The sequence below is a fragment of the Odontesthes bonariensis genome, chromosome 2 (assembly GCF_027942865.1).
Source record: "Odontesthes bonariensis isolate fOdoBon6 chromosome 2, fOdoBon6.hap1, whole genome shotgun sequence".
Taxonomy (NCBI): domain Eukaryota; kingdom Metazoa; phylum Chordata; class Actinopteri; order Atheriniformes; family Atherinopsidae; genus Odontesthes; species Odontesthes bonariensis.
In genome coordinates, this window is record NC_134507.1 from 28,082,068 (window position 1) to 28,105,161 (window position 23,094).

Below are 23,094 nucleotides of genomic sequence, written 5' to 3' on the forward strand. Positions count from 1 at the left end.
AGGTTAGAGACATGCCATCTCATCATTTTTGATCATGAATATCGTCACTACTACTAACACTATGTTTTAGGGATGTGGACAAACGTACATGATGCATGTTTTCTGTATTGTCTGGCAACAAAATGCAAACATTTGCAAACTGAATGATATTACAACGACTTGTGCAGTTTTTCTGGTGCACCTGCAGGCAAGTTTTAACGGTAAGATTTCCCCTGTTGTCACAGCCTATACTCCCCTCTGATCTAACTATGTAAAAACAAGCCGCAGCTCGTGGCTATTGTTGAACTTCTAACATTCTAATATCTATTTGCTTACTTTGAGTTAAACAGCTTGCTCCTGCAGGCCAGCTGACAGATTTAATAAAAGAGAGGCGAAGGTGGGCCATCGGAGAAGGGAACAGGAGGGTGTAGATTATTGCCTCTTTGGAGGACTCTTAATTAAAAACCCACAAAAATCAATAGCTTTTTTTTTTCCCTTCCATCCTTGCTCAGCACGACAATATACAATGTGGAATAAATATGAGTTTTTTTTTTTTAATAGGTTTCATGATTGAGAAAAGCGCTTTTAAAAAAAATAAAATGTATTATTGTCAGTGACTGCTGACATGTTCTTCTCAAATTAATTTTTTATTATTTATTTATTTAGTCTATTATAATTATTATTTTTGGTAGTAGTAGAGTTTTTATTAGTATTTTTATATTGTTGTTGTTAATATACAATCATTGTAAATATTCACAATTTTTTTTTAGCGACTTGACTAATTTGAATTTCCTCCATTGGGGGATGAATAAAGTATTTTTCTATTCGATTCTATGATGTTTTACAAAATATTTCTAAAAAAAAGAAAAGAAAAACTTTAATGTATTAGTTCTGTTAGTTCACAGCTCTGAGAATGATTAGCCTGACTTTACAAAAAAAACTTTTAACAGAATTGTTGTATTCTGCTATCAACATTTAGCTTTGATGATTTTCTAGCAATTTTTGTTTTGTGCCTTCAGTGTTCCCGTAGTTAGGTAGTAGCAGACGTCGGGAAGAGTAAAACGGACGCCTCTTTCTCTGTTTTATGGCCACAAAACGTTTGCCTGTAAGTGTTTCTTATGTTTAAATAATCTGTAAGGTGTGTGCCTAATTTTTCTGCACTAAAACTTGTTAGGAAATGCAAATATCATCCGCTGAGTTCGTATGCTAGCAGCTAGCATATCTATGGCGTTTCCAACGTAAGTTAGCATTGAGCTAACGTATTATTTTTTTATTAACCGAAATGTGTTTCTATTAACGAAATACTGCAGATCCACAATGTATGCAAAGAATAATTACTTATACCGTTTGTTTAGTTTTACAGTGATTCCTCAGTAAACCTCTTAAAAGAAGATAAGCTTCATATCTTTCTTGGGGAAGCTGTTAGCCTAGCTATTGGCTATCTGCCGAGCTGGTGTTAGCAGGCGCCATTTGTCACAACCTGTGAGATGATTTATTAATTTGAAATCAAGTCCTATTAAATCCCACGCAAGCAAAGAAATGCATCAGGATAGAGCACGTTCTGCTTGAAAAAAAAAGAAAAAAACCCTCAGCTTTTGTTATCAGTGTATGTTTTTACCATCAGCAGTCAGATCCAAACACCTCTGGGAACAGGGACATTGGAGCAGTTAGCTGGCAGTTGGCAGCTTCCTCTGGAGATTCAGCACAGAGCAGGTGAGTCCCAGAAAATAATTGAACTTCTTTTACATCTCATCAGCATCACCTTGCTCACCGCTGGTTTCAATAATATGATGCAAGTTTGGTCTAATCAAGGCAGCTTAAACCTGAATAAATTTTTAAATGTTCCTCTGAAGTTAGCGGCAGCATTTAAATACTTTGTGCTTTATCATCATGTAGACGCAGCTGAGCTCAAGAGAATAGAGAGAATCAGAGGGTGGAAGTGAAAGTAAAATATCAAACATAGTCATGGTGACATTGTGGGAAGAGAAAGTCCAGAAAATAACCTTTGCGAACTTTCTCTCCTTCACAACCAAAAACAATCCTCATCCAGGAAAAGAAATGGACCAATAGCACCTCTGTTCTCTGAAGAAGTACGCCGTCAGAGGAACTGCTCGGCATTAGATAATTTGTGAGACGGGGCATCTTTAATTATTCAAGCTTTCCACTACATGTTGAACATGTTTCTCTTTCACATCATTAACATTTCAGCACTCTTTCCCCTGCAAGAGGTTTCATCAGGATGAATTAAAGTGACATGAAGCTTGATTTGCAAAGTATCTGCGCCAGATTAAAAACTAACTTTGATGGGAAGACAGGTTTTGATGTTTGCGGTCAGGCACAGCGGGCTGTACCATCACTTAAAAAAACTACTACTTCCAGGTAGTTGTGTGGCACTGAAACAAGGTGGATCAGGAGTAAGCATGGGTATACAGTATGTCATTTAAATGTATGGACTTTTAGATTACATACTTGGATACGTCATACTGATTGATCAGACAGTATGCAGAGTGTTTACCCACAATGCATTTCGCTCCTGCCCGAGCCGAAAACAGCCGGCCTGAAGCTGATTTGGCTTAAGCTCTAAACTCTGTAAACTTTAGGAACATTTGAAACATTTTCAGGCGAGAAAGTAGTCGTTTAAATCCCCAACATGTTGAAAACCTGACAAAATACCGGCTATTTACAATTTTGTTCCCACAAATTCGGCGCTACTAAAGCTAGCCGTGGTGAGCAACGCACTTCCGGTTATTTTCACAAAATAAAATACCCGTTGCCTTTTGTCATAGGGAAAGCCATTACGATACAATTGGTGCTTTTGTTTTGAAAACAGGAAGTAAACCTACCCTCGTTGTAGCTAGCTTGAAACTGCCGTTTTGACAGGAAATGACGATCGGCGACGTCATGTTACGTTGCATCTTGGGTAGTTTGAGTATGAGTAGTAACCTCATGATGCATACCCAACATTTCGGAGAATCTAGTATGCATCCGGGAACTTCTCGCTTACTCAAACTCGTATACTAACTCAAAAAGTTAGTAGGAGAAGTATGCGGTTTCGAACACAGCCCACAACTTATTATCTTTACATAGTTGAATATTTAAAGTTGGGACTGCACAACAAAAGTATCAAACTTAGTTATTCTGAGTATTGTTACATTAATCTTTGAAATTATGCTCCCACATTGGACGGGAGGAGCCACAGCCCAGTCACAGAGTAGGAAAAGCACATCAACAAGCAGTGAACGTTAGCATCTTATCTGTTGTGTAAGAGATGAGCCACCTTGCATGATTAAAATGTTTATGTAAAACTTTATGGTTCAAGTTATAAATTTACAGATATGCTGCAAAACTATAAGCTGTTGTCCTCATCTGGAAATCTGTCTCCGACCACATGGGTCCAGCTTTTTGGGCCCGTTGGTGTTCCTGCCCACAGTCATTGCACAACATGTGATAGCTACAGCTGTCCACAGTGAGAATATGTAGTAGTGCAATGATAAAGGCTTTAGGTTGTTTTGTAATGGGCTGCATCGACTCGAAATGTATTACGTGATTTTTCAATGTAGCTTTCAACAAACGGAAAATCCAATTGTAAAAACATACAAACAAAATGAAGCCCAGGACAGGATTAGAGCAGCTAAAGATGATGACACATGCACTGGACCGAAAAAAAAACCAGGTGACAATCATAAAGGAAACCATGGGGGAAGAAATTCTGAGGGAAATGATGACACATGAACAACAGGTCATAGCAACCAACAGACTCCAGGTCTGAAACAGGGCAGAGTCAACAGCAGTGTTTCCCACCGAATTTTTGGAAACTATGGGGGGGGGGGGGGGGGGGGTGTAAATTCACGCGGCGTAAATTTGTGCGACTGCAGATTTTATTTTATTTGATTGATTTGCACACATTCATTCAAATATAACAAATACACAATAAAACACAACAAATTTTAAAAAAGGAATGTGTGCTGGAGATGTCAGAAACCCTTGTGGGCTTATAAGGAAACCTCATCTTGTCATTAAAACCCAATGATAACAATTGTAATAGAAAATATTTACAGGTTAAAACTAAACTTCATGAAAAATATGAATGGATCATATACAGTGAGTACTTATGCCTTTTCGAGAAACTTGAAAAGGTTTTCCTTGATAACAAAGGGTATGGGAAGTACACAATGAGTTCAGGAACATATCAGAATGGGTTTGGTTTTGATATCTTTTAAAACAAGAGAGCTATTACAAAGTAAAAGCCATAAATAAGACTGAGTCATATACACTGATTACTTATACCTTTTTAAAAATAATTAAAAGGTAGTCTTTGATAATAAAGGGTGTGGGAAGTACACAATGAGTTCACAAACACATCAGAAGTGGTTTGGTGTTGATATCTTTAAAAACAAGAGAGCTATTACAAAATAAAAGTCTAAAATGGAATTAACTATGCACACTGAGTAAATGTTCTGACTAAAATGATTTTTCTGGAAACTAAAAGGCTGTGAAAGCTTTATAGTGAGTTCACAAACCCATCAGAAGTGGTTTTTTTGTGCATTGGTTGAATATCCAGTGAGAACAAAAAAAGGCGTTAAACTTTTGCGACGGTCCCTAAGCGCTCCTGCTGCCGTAGTTCACTTAGAAGTATATTCAGCGCGGTTACTCTGATCTTTCAGGCTTACCTTGGTGAGTTGATAAAGCCTGTGGTATGTTAGTCTTAGTTTTCTGTAAATATTAATACCATCCTGAGGCTAATTGGTGCGGTTTTCGTGACGCTATTACAATTACAAAGCTGGAAAATAGGCGAATGTCGAATATAAAACCAACTTCACCCCGCTCCGCCTAGTCGGGACGGTTGAACCACACATGCGGGACAGATGAAACACCTTATTTTAAACAGAAACTATTGAGCTTACTATTTTTTTAAGCAACACACCGGACAACATACTAGTCTACCCGTCATTGCTCAAATTTCACATTATTTCTCATAATATATATAGGTCAAAAAAATATGTTTGTCAACGAAATCACGATGATTACAGCTGACCTTTATGCACGTGCAATAACTGATCTATAACGTGTGTGTCAATCGCCCCGACAGCGACTAATAACACTTAAACCTTTTTTGCCTCTAAACTTAAAAACTCTGACATTGCACACTTTAGGACATGTTTAATTACTAATTCACTTGTTGTATAGTCATATTGGTTGGTTTTCGAGGAAATCGCTGTGTTTCAAAAAAAAAAAAAAAAAATCGCTGTGTTTCAAACGATTGGGATTCGGAAACTATGGCGGCCAAAAGGAAACTATGGCGGGCCGCCATACAGTCTACTTTTTTTTAAATCACCTCAGCCATTTTTATTAGGGATGCACCAATACCACATGTTTTTAAACCGAGTACAAGTAAAAGTACTTACCTTTTAGTACTTGCCGATACCGAGTACCGATACGAGTACTAATCAAGGCCATTACAGTTCTTACAGTTAAACACATTTTATTTTCTTTAGACATATTAAACCCAAATACAGCTGCACTTTGTGCATTTTAGTCATATAAAACTACTCTAACTTTTTATTCTAACTTTAACAATTTTTTTCTTTTAAACAGGCTCATCAAACCTTTCACTTAAATGAAGCTCCTGACACACTGGTATTGGCTCTGTAGTATAGGAACACTTTAATGAATACTCTGAATGAGTACACACACATAGTACCGATACCAGTATAGATACTGTAGGTATCGATATCAATACCATATATCGATGATGTAGGCATCAATACCGATACTGGTATCGGTGCATCCCTAGTTTTTATCTTGAGCTCGATATAACATCAGTTTCCTGGTTTCTCTTGGAATCCTCCATGTAGCATATCCTAGTCTCTCAAAATTTCCACTTTATATTCTGGCAGGTAGGGTAGATTATTGCTGCAATCTCTGCCTACTACCACCCAAAATTAGAGCAAATGCTTCAGAGAAAGACAAAGGTTTTGTCCCTTAATGCGTGGCAGTGAAGCCAGACTGTCCTCCAGCACTGACACAGCAGTTGGAACTTTAATTGGTAAAACATTTACTCATCTACACCCGTATTGACCACAACATGCTCAGTGGTTCAGTTTAGGATAATAGTTCATTGTTAGCTTCTATGTTTCTATCTAATTTCTTTCTAATCGTCAGTTATTTGACTCCGTGTCATATCAACTACACAGTACTGTTGCCAAAGAAAGCTGCAATAAACACAACTTCACTGTGCGGTTGTCTTATCTGTGTCGTTAATAAAAGCAGAATCTATTTTACTAGGCTTCTTCACGGTACCCTTGAGGGATCCTGAAACATAGCTAAGAGAAAGCGCTGCCTTAAACATGTCACCTCAGCATCATTTAATGAAAAACATCCCGTCACTGACCGTTCATCAAAGCAATCCCTCAGCAGTCAGGCTGCTGCTCGTTGTAAGCCCATGTAAAGTGCGTGTGAGTGATAGGTGAACTGATGTAATTCCGTTGCTTCCACTGTCATGTTGATAGGCTGTTAATCTGGATTTAGGTTTCAGGACCACTGTCTGCCTGTGAAACCCAATTCCACTGAGTGGCTCTGCACGAGGACCGCACACTGCACCAGAACATATTCTGCTGCAGGAATTCGATTATCAGAAAATAATGATCCGGAAAATTTTTATTTATTTATTTATTTATTTATTTTTAATTTGGTTTTCTTTTATCTTAGAATAGTTGCATTTCATAAAGCAAATATAATGCTTTCTAATCCTCTGAAAACCTGCCGGCAGATTTATTTATCGCTGCACTGAATCATCTGGTCTCCAACATTGTTTTTATTTAGCTTTGCATGATAATGGATATATATATATATATATATATAAACATCTTTATGTTTTCTTAAGTTAAAAGTGCCATTTATTTTCTGCACTGACAAAAAAAAAAAAAGAAACAAAGCTGACTACCAATTGGACCATTAAGGGTCTGAGCTATCAGGAAAGATTATGAACTGTGTGGAGGGACATCGGCCTTTTTGATAAAAAGTCAAGTGTGCAGGCTTGTGGTCCTAAAGGCCAGCAGTAAACAATTACTGGAGTGCATTTTGTTAAGAAGCTTGAAATCATAGGGCTTAGAATTGAGCTGTGAGTGCTGGTAATTCCAAGAAAAATATTGATCTATAACATCTGGGAAAGATCCAGCTTTACAGAAACCAGGACACATTTGGGGTAAATACGGTGCGTCACTCTGACTCGGGATGGATTTTTGCATGAGTACGGGCTGGCTGTGCTCACTTGGCAGGGCAGTGACAGCACCATAGCTCAGTGGGAGCTAAAAATGTACGTCACTTTTATATTTTTGACCTACAAAAGACAGGGACGACATTGATAAGAGCTTACAGATTGACTATATGTTTAATTCTCTCTTTTTTTTCTGAGTACAATCCGACGCGTAATTCCATGGTACCACATAAGACATTTACACATAATGGAAATTTAATGTGAAAATGATGGCCTTTTCAAATCCAAGCTGCATGTTGGGGGTGGAATAGAAGGGGTGGGAGGGTGTTTAGGATTATTAAACCCGGCTATTCTGTAGAAGCAGAACTTTCCAGGCAAACTGGAGAAGGAGTGACATTTTCCAAAGGATATCTATCAGCAAGGCTTAATGGCTTTCATGAGCACTTGCTGGAGAAATGGCATTCTTTTTTAATGGTTAATTAATAAATGAATGGATGATGATGAATGGTGCCCATTTTTCCTCCTGTTCTTTAAGTAAAGAACCCCCCCTCCCATGTTTCTTATTATCAGAGGAAGCATTTCCTGTTCTCTGGTGTAATCTGATGACATTTTTAATTATCATGGACACAAAAGAAGCAGACTCAAGTCAAAGCAGGTGGAGTAGAGTGATTTGGTTTAACAATTCAAATATGCTGAGTTCCTGAAAAAGAGCCCTCTTCATTTTCCATTAGGGTGTCCACTGCACTTGGTATCCCGCCCCCTCCCTCACTCAAGGTTTGCTGCCAATAATGACAACTTCTTTAAATTGATTCCAGGCACACCAGCAGGTTGAACTCATAATATGAGACCATTTTGATAGCTGAGAGATCAATTGTGGAGGAAACTGTATGTGTACATGTATGTCCGTGTGAATCTGTCATTGATTGCTGAAAAAAAAAGAAAAGAAAATCCCCCGTAGCTCTGATCGATGGCACAAAAACTCATGAGGTGAAGGACAGAGGTGGTAGAAACAAAAGGGAAAGTATCAGCATCCAGTCAACATATAAACGTGCCTACAGTTTATCTCCATTAACCAAACAATAACCAATGATCTGCTTAATCTCAGATGTGGGGGAAGTGGAGGGGCGTCAGACAGCTTGCTGGTAACAGAAGTGTTGAAGTAGCGTATGCTATGTCTACAGAAAGGTCAACTTTTTTCTATACACCAACTATGTATCAGCTAAGTAACTTTGAGGTCACAGTTGAACAACTCCACTCAGTGTACATCCTGTGCGAGTGCATCTTCCCACTTGCCAAATCGGATCACATAAATAACCCATTAAAATGAGTCAGATTGATGCTACTGCTAAGTACAACGTGCCTGTGAAGTCAAAACTCTATTACTTTGTAAAAGTGTACCACATCAACCAATGATTCAGCACTTCAACCATTAAAATCTATTAAATAAGACCACCATACTCAATATATATATCACAGAAAGCCTGTACAAATATGTATTGATTTGGTTTAGTTCAATGCCAAATACTATCATGGTTATTCTCGCCTATTTTGAGAAAAGGATGTTGCTTACAATGCATCTAGCACATGATGCAGCAGAGTTTAGGCATCACCTGCAGATATATGGATTATTAAGTCCTGTATAGTTAAAATAGAAACGCAATACCAATCCATATTATTGATCTTCATTATTATTTAGTCGACAGGATTGTCAAATTCACCATTTCCAAAATAGTATAGCCATGTGTGTCGATTGTCGCCCAATGGTTTTGAAGGAAACTACAAAATCTACATCCTGCCAAAAAGTAATCAAAGTTCAAACCAAAGAGAATTGATCCAGTGTTGTGTTCAACCAAACCCCTTCGCTGAAAAATCTTCTACATAGCCTACAGTAACAATGTTCATGAACACACAGAATGTCAAAGACTTACGTGTTTTACGATGGCCATGGTTACGGGTGGTGACTGTGGTGGAGACCGCCTCAGTAGTAGTATGTTCTGCAGTCCACATTTGGGTAGAGTCGTGGAGCACTGTTGGGTTGGGCGGAGAGGAGCTAGAAGTTGCCACTCCAATTGCGATGGTTGTAGAAAAACCTGAAGGTCCACGTCCGTTACGATTTCCAGGATTCCGAGGCGTCACTTGACTACCGCTTCCTTTAGGGTTTATCGTACTGGTGATGGCAGTAGTGCGAGTTCTACCCTTTGCTACAGTTACAGTTCTAGGTGTGGGGTTCCCACCGTCAACTGTGGGAGTTGTTGTAGTGGTGGTAGTATCGGGACCTTTGGGAATCCCACTTGGTTTAGAGAGAAAGATAGGATCTTGGCCTATTCGATTAGCATCCACCAGGTCTGTTGGCACATAATCCCGCACGGTACCGACTACAATCCATTTCAGTAGCATCAAACTCAATCCAAGGCCAATGAAACCTATGAGTAAGGGGACCACACACAGCCATGTCTGCTGGCGAGGCCAAACGGCACAGCGAAGGGGACCCTGATCCTGAGCCTGGCCCTCTCCACGGCCCCCAGAAGCCCCTGGACCCTCTGGTTCCTCCAGGATCACTGCCCCGGATACCGCTGCCCCAGAACACTCACTCATCCTTCTCTCCTGTCCTTTATAGCTCATTGAGGGTTAACCCTGTGATAGGCATCGATCACACATGGCAGAAAGGGTCCTGATAATTGCAGGCATTAAGAAGACAAAGGGGAAAGGGAGAAGCAAGTCTGACTCTCAATAACAAGTACACAGATATGTATTCCAAGGGTAGAAAGGAGGGGAGGGGTTTCAGAGATACATGCAGACACAGTCACACACACACCGAGACAGCCAGTGAGATATATGAGATCTCACGTTAAAGGATAATTGTCCTGTTAGTCCCGATTTACTCCAGTCCAACAGCAAGCTCTGAGAATTTTCACGGCAAGAGAAGGAAAAAAGGTGAAGTTGAAGAAGTGACGTCTCCGGCAGGAATAAAGGAGGGACGAGAAGGAAACGTCTTCACTTCAGTGCGTGTGAAAATTTCATGGCATCAGTGACCGAATGCCATTGCAGCGCAAATCCTCAGCTATTACGACTCGAAGTCCTATGTCTCCCCTCGAGATACAATCCACAATGGGACAAGGTGTGAAACTTGCAGGGTGGGTCCGGGTGGCTTCCCCACCCTTTGGAGGACCACACACAGCAAAAAAAGAAGAAAGTGAAAACGTTTCTGTATGCCACCCGTTCCAACACCTTGAGCCGAGTCAGCTTCCCTCGTATACCCCAAAATCTTGAGCGAGACCAAAGAGATCAATCGCTTATGCGTGTATTCAACACTCTCCTGTAATTACGCACTATCTCTGAACATCCGTTCCCTTTTCTGTTTTTAAATCACTCTTTCAATCCAAAAATCCACTTTGCTTCTTTTATAGGTGCCTCAAATTCCAGCGACACTTGAAAACAAAGCAAGCAAATCCTAGTTAATTTTCCAATATCCAGTTGAGAAGAAAGACTTCGGATGAGGACTGAGAGAAGGGAGAAGGGGGGGAAAAAAGACCGAGGGGTGTTGTCGCGCAGTATCACGGGGCGGATAAATCTGTAACTGCAACGAGTGATCCTGCTCTCCTGCTCCTTCTCCAGCCGGCTGTGGATCAGATTTCCCCAAGCGGTCCACTCAGCTCTCCACCGTCTCCGTACGCTGTTTGTTAATACTGCAGCAAGCGCTCAGAAAGCCTCTTCATGTGTTCGCAGGCAACATTCCGCCACAGAGGAGTCAAATGTGATGAAAAGCAGGGAGTTGATGGAAAAAATTATTTCTAAAAGAAGCGTCAGAAAACAGTAGATAAAAGTAAAAGCATGAACAGGAGACCAAAATGTTGAAAAAAATGTACATCCCAGTGAGTTAAATCTTTCTGTTGGTTGTTTTTTTTTTCTTCAGTCCCAGAAATCCTGCGCTCTTCCCAGTCAGCCTGTGATTTGTTGGTCTGGTTGCCGGGATCCTCTGCTCGTCCTTTCCTCCAGGATGGAGATGCTTCTTCTTCTTTTTTTTCTTTTTTTTTGGGAGGTGATTAGAAATGCGTGCCCCGCTCCGGGATGAGGACTCGCAGCCGCAGAAGCAGCAGCAGCAGCAGCAGCAGCAAAAGCCTCCCCAACCCCCCCTTTTTTTTAGAGTTTGCAGTATGCAACGATGCAGCTGTCTTTACCTGTGGCGATTGTGGTGCAGACGCACATACAGCTGCCTCCCCGAGCTGCAGCCGCTGAGAGACGGAGAACGACTAAGAAGGGGGTGGGAAAAATAAAAGAGAAGAAAATCAGACAGAGCGGAGTAGAGCAAGAGAGGAGAGAGAGCTGAGGGAGGGAGGGAGGGAGGGAGGGAGGGAGGGAGGGAGGGAGGGAGGGAGGGAGCGAGGGAGGACAGAAAGAGGCTGCACCTGCTGGATGCACCAGCTCTGGGAAGCTTGCCCACCTCCGTTAGCAGGGAGGGGAGAGAATAAAGATGCAGCGTCCATACAGAAAACTGGAAAAAGGGGAGTGGAGGTGTGTGTACGGATAAAGATAATGACAGAGAGCGCCGCGGTGGCACACGAGGCAGTTACCGGCGAGAAGCCCGAGTCCCAGACGGGGGGGAGAGCAGCGGCACAAAGCTGGAGCTGTCAATCACACGCCTGGTCCCGCCCACTGCAAGGCATGAGGAGAGACACCGGTGGAACCAAATGGGATGTTTATGGTTTATAAACCGGTTGTTATTTAGAATATCAAGCTCAGAAAACTGGATCTGGATGTTTATAATGATCTATAATTATATATTTTTTCTTTTGACATCTATGATCTGTTCAGAGAATATAAACCCAGCAGAGCTCTTAGATCCAAGGACTCAGGTCAGCTGGTCCAGTCCAGAGTCCAGACTGAACATGGAGAAGCAGCATTTAGCTGTTATGCTGCAAACAAGTGGAACAAACTGCCAGTGGAGATTAAACTTTCACCAAATGGAGACATTTTTAAATCCAGGTTAAAGACATTTCTGTTCTCATGTGTCTATGCATGAAATCTGCACGATATCTTTGAACTTATCTGGACTGTTGCTTGTTTTTAAATTCATTTCAATTATTTTATTTGTTTCTCTTTATATTCTTGTATGTATTTTTAATGCTTCTTACACTCCCTGCTGCAATGCTTTTATTTTATGTAAAGCACTTTGAACTGTTTGTACATGAAATGTGCTATATAAATAAATTTGATTTGGTTTGATCTCAGTTCCTGGTTCAGTTTGACCCCTCCTCCCTTCATTGGATGTAAATGTAAATGTACTTTACTTTTTACAGCCCTTTGTTTAGGCTTTACACTGAAAAAAGTGACTTTTTGGTGAAGTAAACTCTATTAGAGTAACTGTCATAATTTCTATCTTGTATTTTTAAGATTCAGTAAGAACTAGAGCTTCTTAAGTAAAATTAAACATTTTATAAAAGCGGCACAATGCAACTTTTTCATGGTCATAAAATTGCTTGGCAATCATCAGTTTGCTTGGCTGACCCGTTCTGATGAAAACGGTGACGTTTCCATCTCCATCTGGTGGCCCTAGACTGAAACAGCGCTTGCAACTTTGCCTGTGGCGCCGCGTGCTTTGTTTACCTCTGGAAGTCTCGCGACACACGAGAGCCGAGAACTACTGCTTCACGGCAGGTCGTAAAGGGCTCTGAGCCGAGCCAGGTAGCCTGATAAGACACACCCCCTCTCCATTAGCTGTCGACGGCTCTCCAACTCTCTGCCAGTGTCTTGAAAAATAAACCGTAAATTGCCTCTGGTGGGTTTACGACAGTCTGGCTAGACTGTCGCCTTATTTTCTACGGAGCTCCCCCTACAGCTTTGGGGTGTGTATTGCATGGTAAACAAACCCCGTATTACTGAAAGTTGCATAGCGCCGCTTTAACGTAATACATGAATTAAGGGGAAAGAGTAAGTTTTACTTAGGTTTCCTCGTACAATTTAAATGTTTAATAGTTGTATGTACATAAACCTAGAAATACTACATAAACTTTACTCTGAAAGTGTATCGTTAAAATCTACTAAGTTACTTCATAACAGCAAATACGACAGATATATAAAATTTACTTAAAGTAAAATGATGTTCCTGCCTATGAAAAACAAGTAGACTTTACTTCATTTGTTTAAATAAATACAACTTAAAACTTAAGATGTAATTAAGTAAATGTTACTTAATATCTTCAAAACTTATGTTTTATGGTAAGTAAAATTTACTTGATATTGCAGCATTAAATATTACTGAAATCATTTGAGTGCAAATACTTACAAAGGGTTTTTTAAGTAAATCTTACGAGTTGTTTTTTTCAGTGTATAAGCCGGTTCTTATTTAGAATGGCAAGCTCCTAAAACTGGATCTGGATGTTTATAATTATCTCAGATCCTGGTTCAGTTTGACCCCTCCTCTCTTCATTGGATGTAAATGTACTTTATTTATACAGCCCCTATACAATCCTTTCGATGTACCAAAGTGCTTTACAGCAGGTAATAAATAAAGAGAAGAATAAGTAAAAACAATAAAAGAACAGTGAAAGCAATAAAATACAACAAAATCGAATAAGATAAAAGTGTCATCATACTACTGGGTATTATATATACTATATACTAATATATATACATTAAATATGCTACTGGATGTGAATAGATATTAGATATTAAAGTTGTTTCTTCAGTTTTTACCTGCTTATATGCTCAGTTATCAAATGTATCCCCAATGTTGGAACTGTGTGATGTGGATTTTTGGACTAAAGGCAGACTAATAGCAATATTTTACACGGTAGACGTATGATAACTTATCTTTAATCTTGTTCTGAATTTGAATTTGTCCGCACGTGTCCATGTTTATTATAGTTGCATTTACCCTAATTATGTTTTCTAATGACTGAATTGTTTTGGTCACACCTTTAAGAGCAATTTGCCCATTTTTTTATGCAAATGAATCATGCAGAGGCAGGTTGTAAATTTGACTGAAGTGAGAATGTATTGTGCAGCTGTTCCTTCAGTTTTAATGGCACACTCACATGCATTCGAGATGCGAGTTGTTTAGTAATTTGCTTCATTACCCCTGAAGTATCATTTGTGTACACAATTTATGTGAGACAAGGTTTCTTACAGATACCCCCCCCCCCCTCCCAATCAGTGTCTATATCTTTATTTACTAGATTTTCTACTGAGGAGATCTGATATGTTGGTTTGGATTGAGTTTAATGTTAAAAACACATTGTTTTTGGAGTGAGGAAAGAAAAATAAACTTATAGAACTGATGAGGAAACAATAATATTTTGTGTTTCACGACACTGTTTTGTTAATAAGTCAGTTTATATGTGCTGAGCCTCAAATCAGCTCAGTGGGGTACAGCCCAGTATCAAGTAACCTTTAACATGGATCCATGTTGAAGTACATGTCTTTGTCATACAGATAGCCATCTGCCCAGAGGTCTTATGGGGAAAATCGGGGTTTTTTACATCTCTACATGTCTGTTAAAGGAGCCACTAGTGGTTTAACAAACATTCAAACTCATTCGCTTGATGAAGAGAACATTTAATCACAAAAATACATCGTTGAACTGTGAACTGACCACCGACCAGAGGGTCCACATCTCTCTGTATTTAATCAGGAAGACGTCCTGAAAACAGAAGCAGGCTATAGTCCTCACTGCAGCTGGTTCGAGTCCCGCATCCAACAGCCCTTTGCTGCGTGTTGTTCCCCCTCTCTCTACCCCCTGCTTCCTGTCTCTCTACACTGTCCTACCTAATAAAGGCATAAAAAGCCCCCCAAAAATGATAAAAAAAACCCCACCAAATAAATAAGTCAGTAATGAACCAAAATATTTGAAGAAAAAGAAAATCCCAGATCCTTACAGTAGCAAAATGTGCAGTTTTACCTCTGAAGTGGAACAGTTTGTAATTAACTACGGAGAAATCTGAACCTTAACTGTGCTTAATTAGAATATACCATGGCCTGTGTTAGATTATGGATTAATTACTTGTTCTTACCTACAGCATGTCCTGTGTGGAACATAATGATGAACAAGGTCAGAACATCTTTGAATTACACTTGTGCTAACTTTGAGGGAGGAGCAATTTAAATGTCTTCCCTTTAAAACATTATTACCATTACTCACACAGTAAAAATACCTTTGCAGGGGTGGGGTGGGGGGGGGGGGGGGGTGAAGTCTGGGGCTCTGACACAACTCCAAGGACAAAGCTCTGTGTATAATGAGCTCAACTTAATAAATAAATAAAAACTAAAACAATACAACAAACAGATGAGGCTCTGCAGTAAATACTCAATTTTACCTCTATCCCAAGGTTTGCTGGGATAGATTTAAACCCACAGCGATGCCGTGCAGGATAAACACAGAATAAGCACCATCTCTATATTTTATATACTTATATAGACATGTATACATTAAGATAACAAGCTATTGGAATCATCACCCAAAGACGACATAAGCAGGAACATGGAATACACTGTATAGTATAAAAATAACAATAAATATGTACAATCTAATACAAATTTCATCTTAAACCAGTGACTTCTGGTCGTTTAGTTTAATATACACCGACCTAACCGTTACAATGAATCTAAAGACGAGCTATTATCTTCAATAAGAGCACATGCATCACTTCTATTAGCATGCCAGTGTTATGTTTGTGTTTGCATGATGATCCTGCTGTTAGCCTGAACTGTTTGTACTCGTTTGGCGTTTATATTTAGACCCCGCATGTGCTTTAATTTTTACGCTTTGGCTGCAACTCGTCCATACTTCTGAATATCACTTTCAGCCCTGTTGCTCTCCACATGCTAATGCCATCTGCCATTCACCAACATACAGAGTAATCCCATCACATATTATAATGTAGGTGGAGTGTTGGATTATAATGACTTGTTTGTTGAGCATACAGCAATCCTGGCTCGGATAGATCACAAAAATAGCCTTCTTTCATTCTGAGGCACACGGAAAGCATTTTTTTCTCTTGCATAAACAATAACTGCGACTCTCCAACAAGGCCTGTGCTTCTCCACCTGCTCAAAGTGGCAGAAAACTAACCAAAAAGCACTTAAAGCAGGGGTGCAAACGGTGCGCCTTTTGGCGGATGCCGCCTTTTTCACAGCTGTCTGGGGGACTTGTGTGAATCGTGCAGATCCGATAAGTTTTTTTTTTTTAGGGGGTGGGGTGGGTTGTTGTAATGTCTGATTATAATTTCATCAAAGTTCAGCCCCGAATCTCTCTGGACTGACATAGAGACCAACAAAAGAAGCGGGAGAGTATTTATTTTATGTTTGCATCTGTAAAGTTTAATGTTCCTGTTGCATTTGAATGCACCGCACAGTTCGTATGACCCCACGTGGGGAGTGCATCAACAGCCAGGTGAACTGCAGGCGCACGATTTTTACGTTATTTTCTGACCTTAACCAGAGAAGTAAAGCGCAGCTACTTGTGAAAAGGACAGAAAAAGGAGAAAAATCCCGAGTTACACTGAAAGAAAGTCAGAGCACATACCGATTGGAAGTCCGGAGACAAGTACGTCGGTAAGACGAGTCAGTTATCAAAATAAAGGCTTGTTAACGCTTACCGTCGTCCATGCTAATGCTAGCTCTGTGTCTAACAGGCTAAAGCTGGGCATACACTGTGCGATTTTTGGCCCGATGTCGACAAGATTTTCACTCGTGCGACTATTTTGGAGATCGGGCCGAGTTTTGGCTCAATTGTGCGTCTCGCATCGTGTAGTATACATGGGGTAACGACAAACGATTAAGCCCTCCCGACCACCTCCCAATCGATCGGATGAAAATCAAACTTGTTTGAAATCCTGGTCGCCCCTCATGAGGCTCTCGTACAGTTGAAGCAGCTGGACCAGCCGATTGACCTCATCCTGTCACACTACGCATGCGCGCACATAGGTACGGAAGAGAAAAATGTCAACAGAAGAAGAAAAAGACAACAGAACAGCATGGCAGCGACCGAGTCCGACGCGTCGTGTAGTGTGAGCAGCCAGATCGCATCAGACCATCGAGTCGTACAGTTTAAGAACAGGAATCGTGAGCTGTGACGTTTTAACCCTTGCGATTCACTCGTACAGTATGAGCAGCAGCTGAATACCGCGCATTGAAAAAATCGCACAGTGTATGCCCAGCTTTACACTCACCTGTCACCTATAGAGCCGCTGCAAGCTCCGATATCGGCGTAATTTGAAATACAGAGAGCAACGGTGAGAAACTTGTCTTTTTAGCTCTGAGGCTATTTTTCTGTTGTTTCTCGGTGTGCTAAAGAAAGTTGTGGTGATATAAAAAGTCTATGAGAGTGAACTGAGGTTGTTAATGGTGTGATATTTTGGAACTTGTGTGTATTGAGTCATATTCAAAATGTCAGACTTTTTCAAAAAAATTGAAAAAAAGGGGACATGCCAAATGTTTCCAGCGTTGTCTCAGTATTCTTTACTTTTAAGAATTTCCAAGGAACTGGGACAGTGTATTTTCATATAAAGAACATTTTTGTGTGAATAGGGTGAGCCCTGGATGGCAGAGGTGGTGGCAAAATGTAATTATATGATAATTCCTGCGGGGGCGTGGGCTTCGATAATCTCACTCCTTTTTGACCATACCTCTGTTTGCACCCCTGTTAAAGGGAACCACAATATAGAAATCCTTCACATGTATTCACTTTTAAGAGGTCATGAAGACAGTGTCTGGATCAAATCTTCTCTATATTTTAATATTTTACATGTTAAAGAATGCAAAGTGACGTTCTATAAATCACAGCTTTCATTACAAGCACATCATCACTACTGTTCTATTTCATTAGCACTTTTGGGAGGCTCCTTCTGTATTTTCCAGTTCAGTAGCCACCAGTCTGGGCGTTTTTGTACGTGTCTGATATAAGAGACATCATGATTCCACTCAACCATGCAGCAGCACTTTAATCACAGGTTTAGTATTTTAGGTACGTTCCAACTTCAATTACTTTCATATGAATGCACTCTCAAAGACAAAATATGCACGGTACACTGACACAAGCTTGAAAAGCAGATCTCAGACAGTTTCCCATAAAAAACTGGCTGTTTATAGTGCTGCATGACCTGTGGAAATAAGAAGTTATCTTAACCGGCTCTCCGATTTAGGCAAGATTTCACATCATCTTACTCTTGACTAAAAAAACTGAAATCTAACAGATATTAACTGCTCGGAAAAGCCATTTTACCAACTGTATTAAGAGTCCACAATACTTGCTGGCTGACCTAGTCACTGGCACAGCCGTCATATCTTAATCAACTGAGCACACTGGTTATACTTCTGGAAAGTCAGCAGGGAAGAGAAGAGGAAGGAAGTAGAGTTAGAAGGACCACAGGACCGCATTAAAAGAGAGAAGAAGAGAAAACTTCCAGGCCAGGGGTCCGTTTCACGTAGCAGGTTCAACCAACTCTGAGTCTATTCCTGATCTCTGAGTTGATCTACTCTGAGATAGAAAACCCTGAGTTTTCGGTTCCACAAACGCTGATTTGAGTGAGGTTAATCAACTCTGAGTCGGTTCACCTTGAGTTTAGCGCGTGCACCACAACTTTAAAAAGCCAGCATCAATGGAGCCCCGATTCGACGAGTCACCTTGGCAACGGGGAAGAGGAGGGGCTACGATTTTACGTTTTTAGAAATAAGTGCAACACCGTTAACACCGTTGCAGCAGCAAAAGTGTAAGTTTAAATGCAATCACAATAATATTACAGGGAAACTGCTTGAATGGTAGCCCATTCATTTATTTCATTTAGGTGCAATCCCGTGGGGGAGAAGCGCACTTGGCAGTTTAATATGAAATATAAAAACATTGTTCAAACAGACCTCGGCATGGAGGTTCCTCATTTTGATCATGTTTTACACTGTAAAGTAAATATTAAGTGGCTATTTGACTGTGCAGTTATTTTATTCCCAACATAATGCTGTTTTCACACACATAAACTATGTCTTCTCATCTATATCATCCATCCATCCATTATCTATACCGCTGAATCCGTCAGTCGGGTCACGGGGGGGCTGGAGCCTATCCCAGCGGTCAATGGGCAAGAGGCGGGGTACACCCTGGACAGGCCGCCAGTCCATCGCAGGGCCAGAGACAAACGAGACAAACAACCATACACACTCACACTCACTCCTAAGGAAAATTTAGAGTCATCATTTATATCATGTTCTGTTAAATAATTAAGCCTATTTAAACTAACACAGACTTCTACTGAGCCAACAGAAAGAAGGCAGATGCCCATAAAACCGGTGCTGCCCAGCACCACCACCTCTAACGGGAGGGCAGTGGCTGAGGGAATCCACCCCCAAGACACGAGTGCCTTTATAAAATATAATAGGCCTATATATGTATTTTTTAAGCCTATTCATAGAAATATTTATTTGTCTTTTATGTCTTTTTTTTCTTTTGTCCCAACACATTCTGATGTGACAAAAATCTATGCGCGGTCTGATAACCATCTCCGACGAATATTTATTTCTCTGCGTAATAATGCTGCACCTTCATCCACGGGATCGTTGTCAAAAGGACATGTTCGTGAAAAAGTAATCTCCTACTGTGCCAAATGGACTTCTAGAACTCGCTCTGCTGACTGAATGAATGAGGAAATCAAATGGCGTGTGTGGCTGAAAGAGGGCGGAGACAGAGAGAAACTCGAGGTTTCTTGAATAAAACCTGGTCCCGACCAGGTTAGGTTCAGAGAGTCTGTTACTCCGGTAACTGACCGAGAGGTTAAGTTACCTCTCTTTGTGAAACGGGCTAGAGTTACCCCTCTTTCTCGGGGTTGAGTTACCTCCCTTTGTGAAACGGAAAACTCAGGGTTTCCCTCATTTCAGGGTTAACCAACTCAGAGTTTTCACTAAACCTGCTACATGAAACAGACCTCTGGCCTGAATGTTCCTGATACATCTATGAACGAGAGTAATTCGAATCGTGTAAGCGAATTTAATGCTGATGATGTTTGACCTCTCAAGATCAACTGAAAGGAAAGATCAAGGCAATACAAAGCAGAGATGGGGACTTGAGTCGCACAAAGACTTGAGACTTGACTTGGACTCGAAGTTTGGGACTCGTAAACAACCTTAATTTCATGAAATTATTGTTCCCGATCTTTATTTCATTCATTCCGATGTTTGACAAGGCTGATGGCAGGCTGCGCGCAACATAAGACTCGTTCCCACTATGCAGTCCGGTACGGGTCGGTTCAGAACGGTACGGGTCGATTCGGGTTGCTTTGGGGTCAACTTGCGTTCCCACTGTACAAAGGGGACCCTCAGGGGTGGGCGGAGTGCGTGCCGATGCGTAAATAACAAATAACAGCAATAACATCCATAATTTGGAACCACCTCCAAGCTTCTACAGCTTAATGCCACACTGGCTCGCGGTCCGGTTGAAACCACTCTGACATTTTTGCGACAATCAGCTGGAAAACGTTTTGGTTTGGCACAGCGCCATCGAGCTCCCGCTGCACAGCCTCCTCACCAACAACGGAGAGCAGAGCCTGGAACCGGTCCGGTGTGCTCGGTACCCCAAGCAGAAGGGTTACAGACATGGTAACGGGTTCCATGGGACCGGTACGCTTTGGTGGTAGTGGAAACACTGAAATAAGCGGACCGTTCTGATCCGACCCGTACCGGACTGCACAGTGGAAACGAGGCTTTAGGCTCACTCACACGTGCAGCATAGCATCTGCTTAAATCTCTGTGGATTTTAATATATTACAATTAAATCGCTGAGTTGGGGCAATTCTTTTTTGGGGGTTCTTCTAACAACAGTATTGGATGCTTTGTTTGCTTTCCTCTTCTTCTGATCACAGGAATGTATGTGTTTTGTTCAGGGCAATGATATGTACGTAATGGAGGGATTTTAGCTTTAAGCTACATTAGCCTTTTCCAGGAACTAGCGTCTAGTGTGTGGGAGGTTATTTCCTCAAGGCACAGCCATTTGAACCAATAGAACCAGGAGCCAAACACAACTCAAGGGAAGATATTTAACAGACAAAAAACAATCCTGGTTGGGGAAACGGCACTTTTGAGATCACCCTGGACCTTGAGGGTGAACACGTCTTGAAGTGTCGAACATTTCTAAATGGTTTGAGTGATCCAAGTGTTCTATCTCTGCCCAATCACCTTATGTTATAAAAATCTTAATTTTACCTTGTGTTAATGTCCACAAAAGCCTGTCAAATCTTTCAACTTTAAGTTGCACTGCAGGAACCTTTGTGAAACAATATTCAAACTTCATGCCCGATTCAACCAGCTGAGAGGACACAGCAGTGGAGCCTGCTTTCGAACGAATGAAGAGAAGAAGCACAGATTGTGACAAGAAAGCTGGGAATTATATTAATTAAACAAATATCTGTTTCATAGAACTTATGTTCGAAGGCACAATTGAAAAATCCCAAAATGTTGAAGAAATATGTAACATTGACAGATGCTCTTGCCAGTTTAAGAAATGCTTTTCGGCTGCTGTGACCAGCACTGAAGCCCTGAAAGTGCAGCAAGGAGAGGAGTTTCACACTCCAGCCGACTTAATTTGCCTAATCTACTTTGTACCTTAGACCTCAGTGGAAATGCAGAAGATCCAAAGTTGAAATAATCTTTAAGCCTCTAAAAAAAATCCCCGGTTGAAGTGTCGGGTGCTTCAAGGCAGGTCGCTTTTCTGTCACAGTCTATCCCAAAGACAACCGCACATTCTCTTACCGATGACCAAAATACAATTATGAGTTCTCCTTATATTGATTTTTATTTGATGGTGAATGAATCACTAGCACCAGGAGAAAACCCATTCATTGATTAAAAAAAGAACCTACAAATTCCACAGGGACAGAACCCAGTTGGCTAGCAGGTTCAACCCAGAACCCGATCTGTATAAAGCCATTTTTGGGCTGTGTGTTAAAGTAGAGGTAGAGTGACTGTAGGGCTGACGATGATCCATGTCTGAGCCAGCATTAAATGTAGTGACGGGGTCAAAACAATCCGTATGTTTCAGCCTGCATCATCAAAGAGGACGTCGTCACTTAGCTCATTCTGCAACGCTGGTTTGCTGTGTGTAAACTCACACAATGATGCGGCTCTGAGACACCTTTGTTTTGTCCAAAGCAAAAAGAAGCCGTGGCTTAACACCAATAAGACACAACCACGATGTGGAAATGGCGCTCAGAAGGAAACCACATTCACACATTCACATTCAACCCTCACGTTTCTTTAATTACATTAAAAAACATTGATTAGAGCAATACCAGTTAGAAATACTATAATATGAGCTCTTCAGGAAATTCGTAATAAAAGTGCAGATGTAAGATGCAAATGAGCTTTGGTAATAACAACTAATGCACCTATTCAATATTCTTAATCAAAGCTTCGTTTTTAACTGCTGTTTTTCAACTTCCTGATGTCAGTGGATGCAGATATTTCCAAGTTTCTATTTCAGTAAGTCCTAAAACTTTAACGGTCATTTGTTCTTACCTGTCAAATCTTCTCATTGGCCCTGGAGATACAAGGCATATGTGTGTGTTTAGACATCATTTTCTAGTCTCTTAACAAGCAATAAAGTTCAAATGAAGAAGGAGGATGGATGGATGGATGGATGGATGGATAAGCAAAGCACTGCCTTTTCAATCATGGGCCTTTGTGTGATGTGAGATAAAGATCGGCATAACTTCTGTAAATTACACAACTACACGCCACTGGTTTAGGCAATGATACCTGTTGGTTAGTGTTAGACGTCCAAACTACTGAGTCAGAAAACATTATTTTCCGATGCAACTGTACAGTCATGGCCCCGTTGTTACCCTTCGGATACAATTGCTCTCACAACCGTTAGAGGTCACATTAGAGTCTCGACCCATCGCTCTGTGAAAATGAAAACTTTT

At 40.7% G+C, this 23,094-nt stretch overlaps 1 protein-coding gene and 1 long non-coding RNA gene across 4 annotated transcripts in view; one reads left to right on the plus strand and one right to left on the minus strand.

The window, feature by feature from the left end:
• The window catches only part of nrg3a (neuregulin 3a), a 555,008-nt gene extending 543,514 nt beyond the window's left edge, over nt 1-11,494 (minus strand). The window contains exon 1 of one of the 2 annotated variants that reach the window (XM_075480968.1): nt 9,124-11,494. In XM_075480968.1, coding sequence (XP_075337083.1) covers nt 9,124-9,817 — 694 coding nt within the window. In that variant the 5' untranslated portion in view covers nt 9,818-11,494. The remainder of the gene's footprint in view (nt 1-9,123) is intronic. The other variant, XM_075480960.1, reaches the window with a different exon arrangement.
• The window catches only part of LOC142397543 (uncharacterized), a 43,627-nt gene continuing 21,543 nt past the window's right edge, over nt 1,011-23,094 (plus strand). Inside the window, exons 1-3 of one of the 2 annotated variants that reach the window (XR_012772715.1) lie at nt 1,011-1,084; nt 1,604-1,692; nt 11,109-11,518. This is a non-coding gene — a long non-coding RNA (uncharacterized LOC142397543). Of the gene's footprint in view, nt 1,085-1,603; nt 1,693-11,108; nt 11,519-23,094 lie in introns of those variants that run through there. The other variant, XR_012772716.1, reaches the window with a different exon arrangement.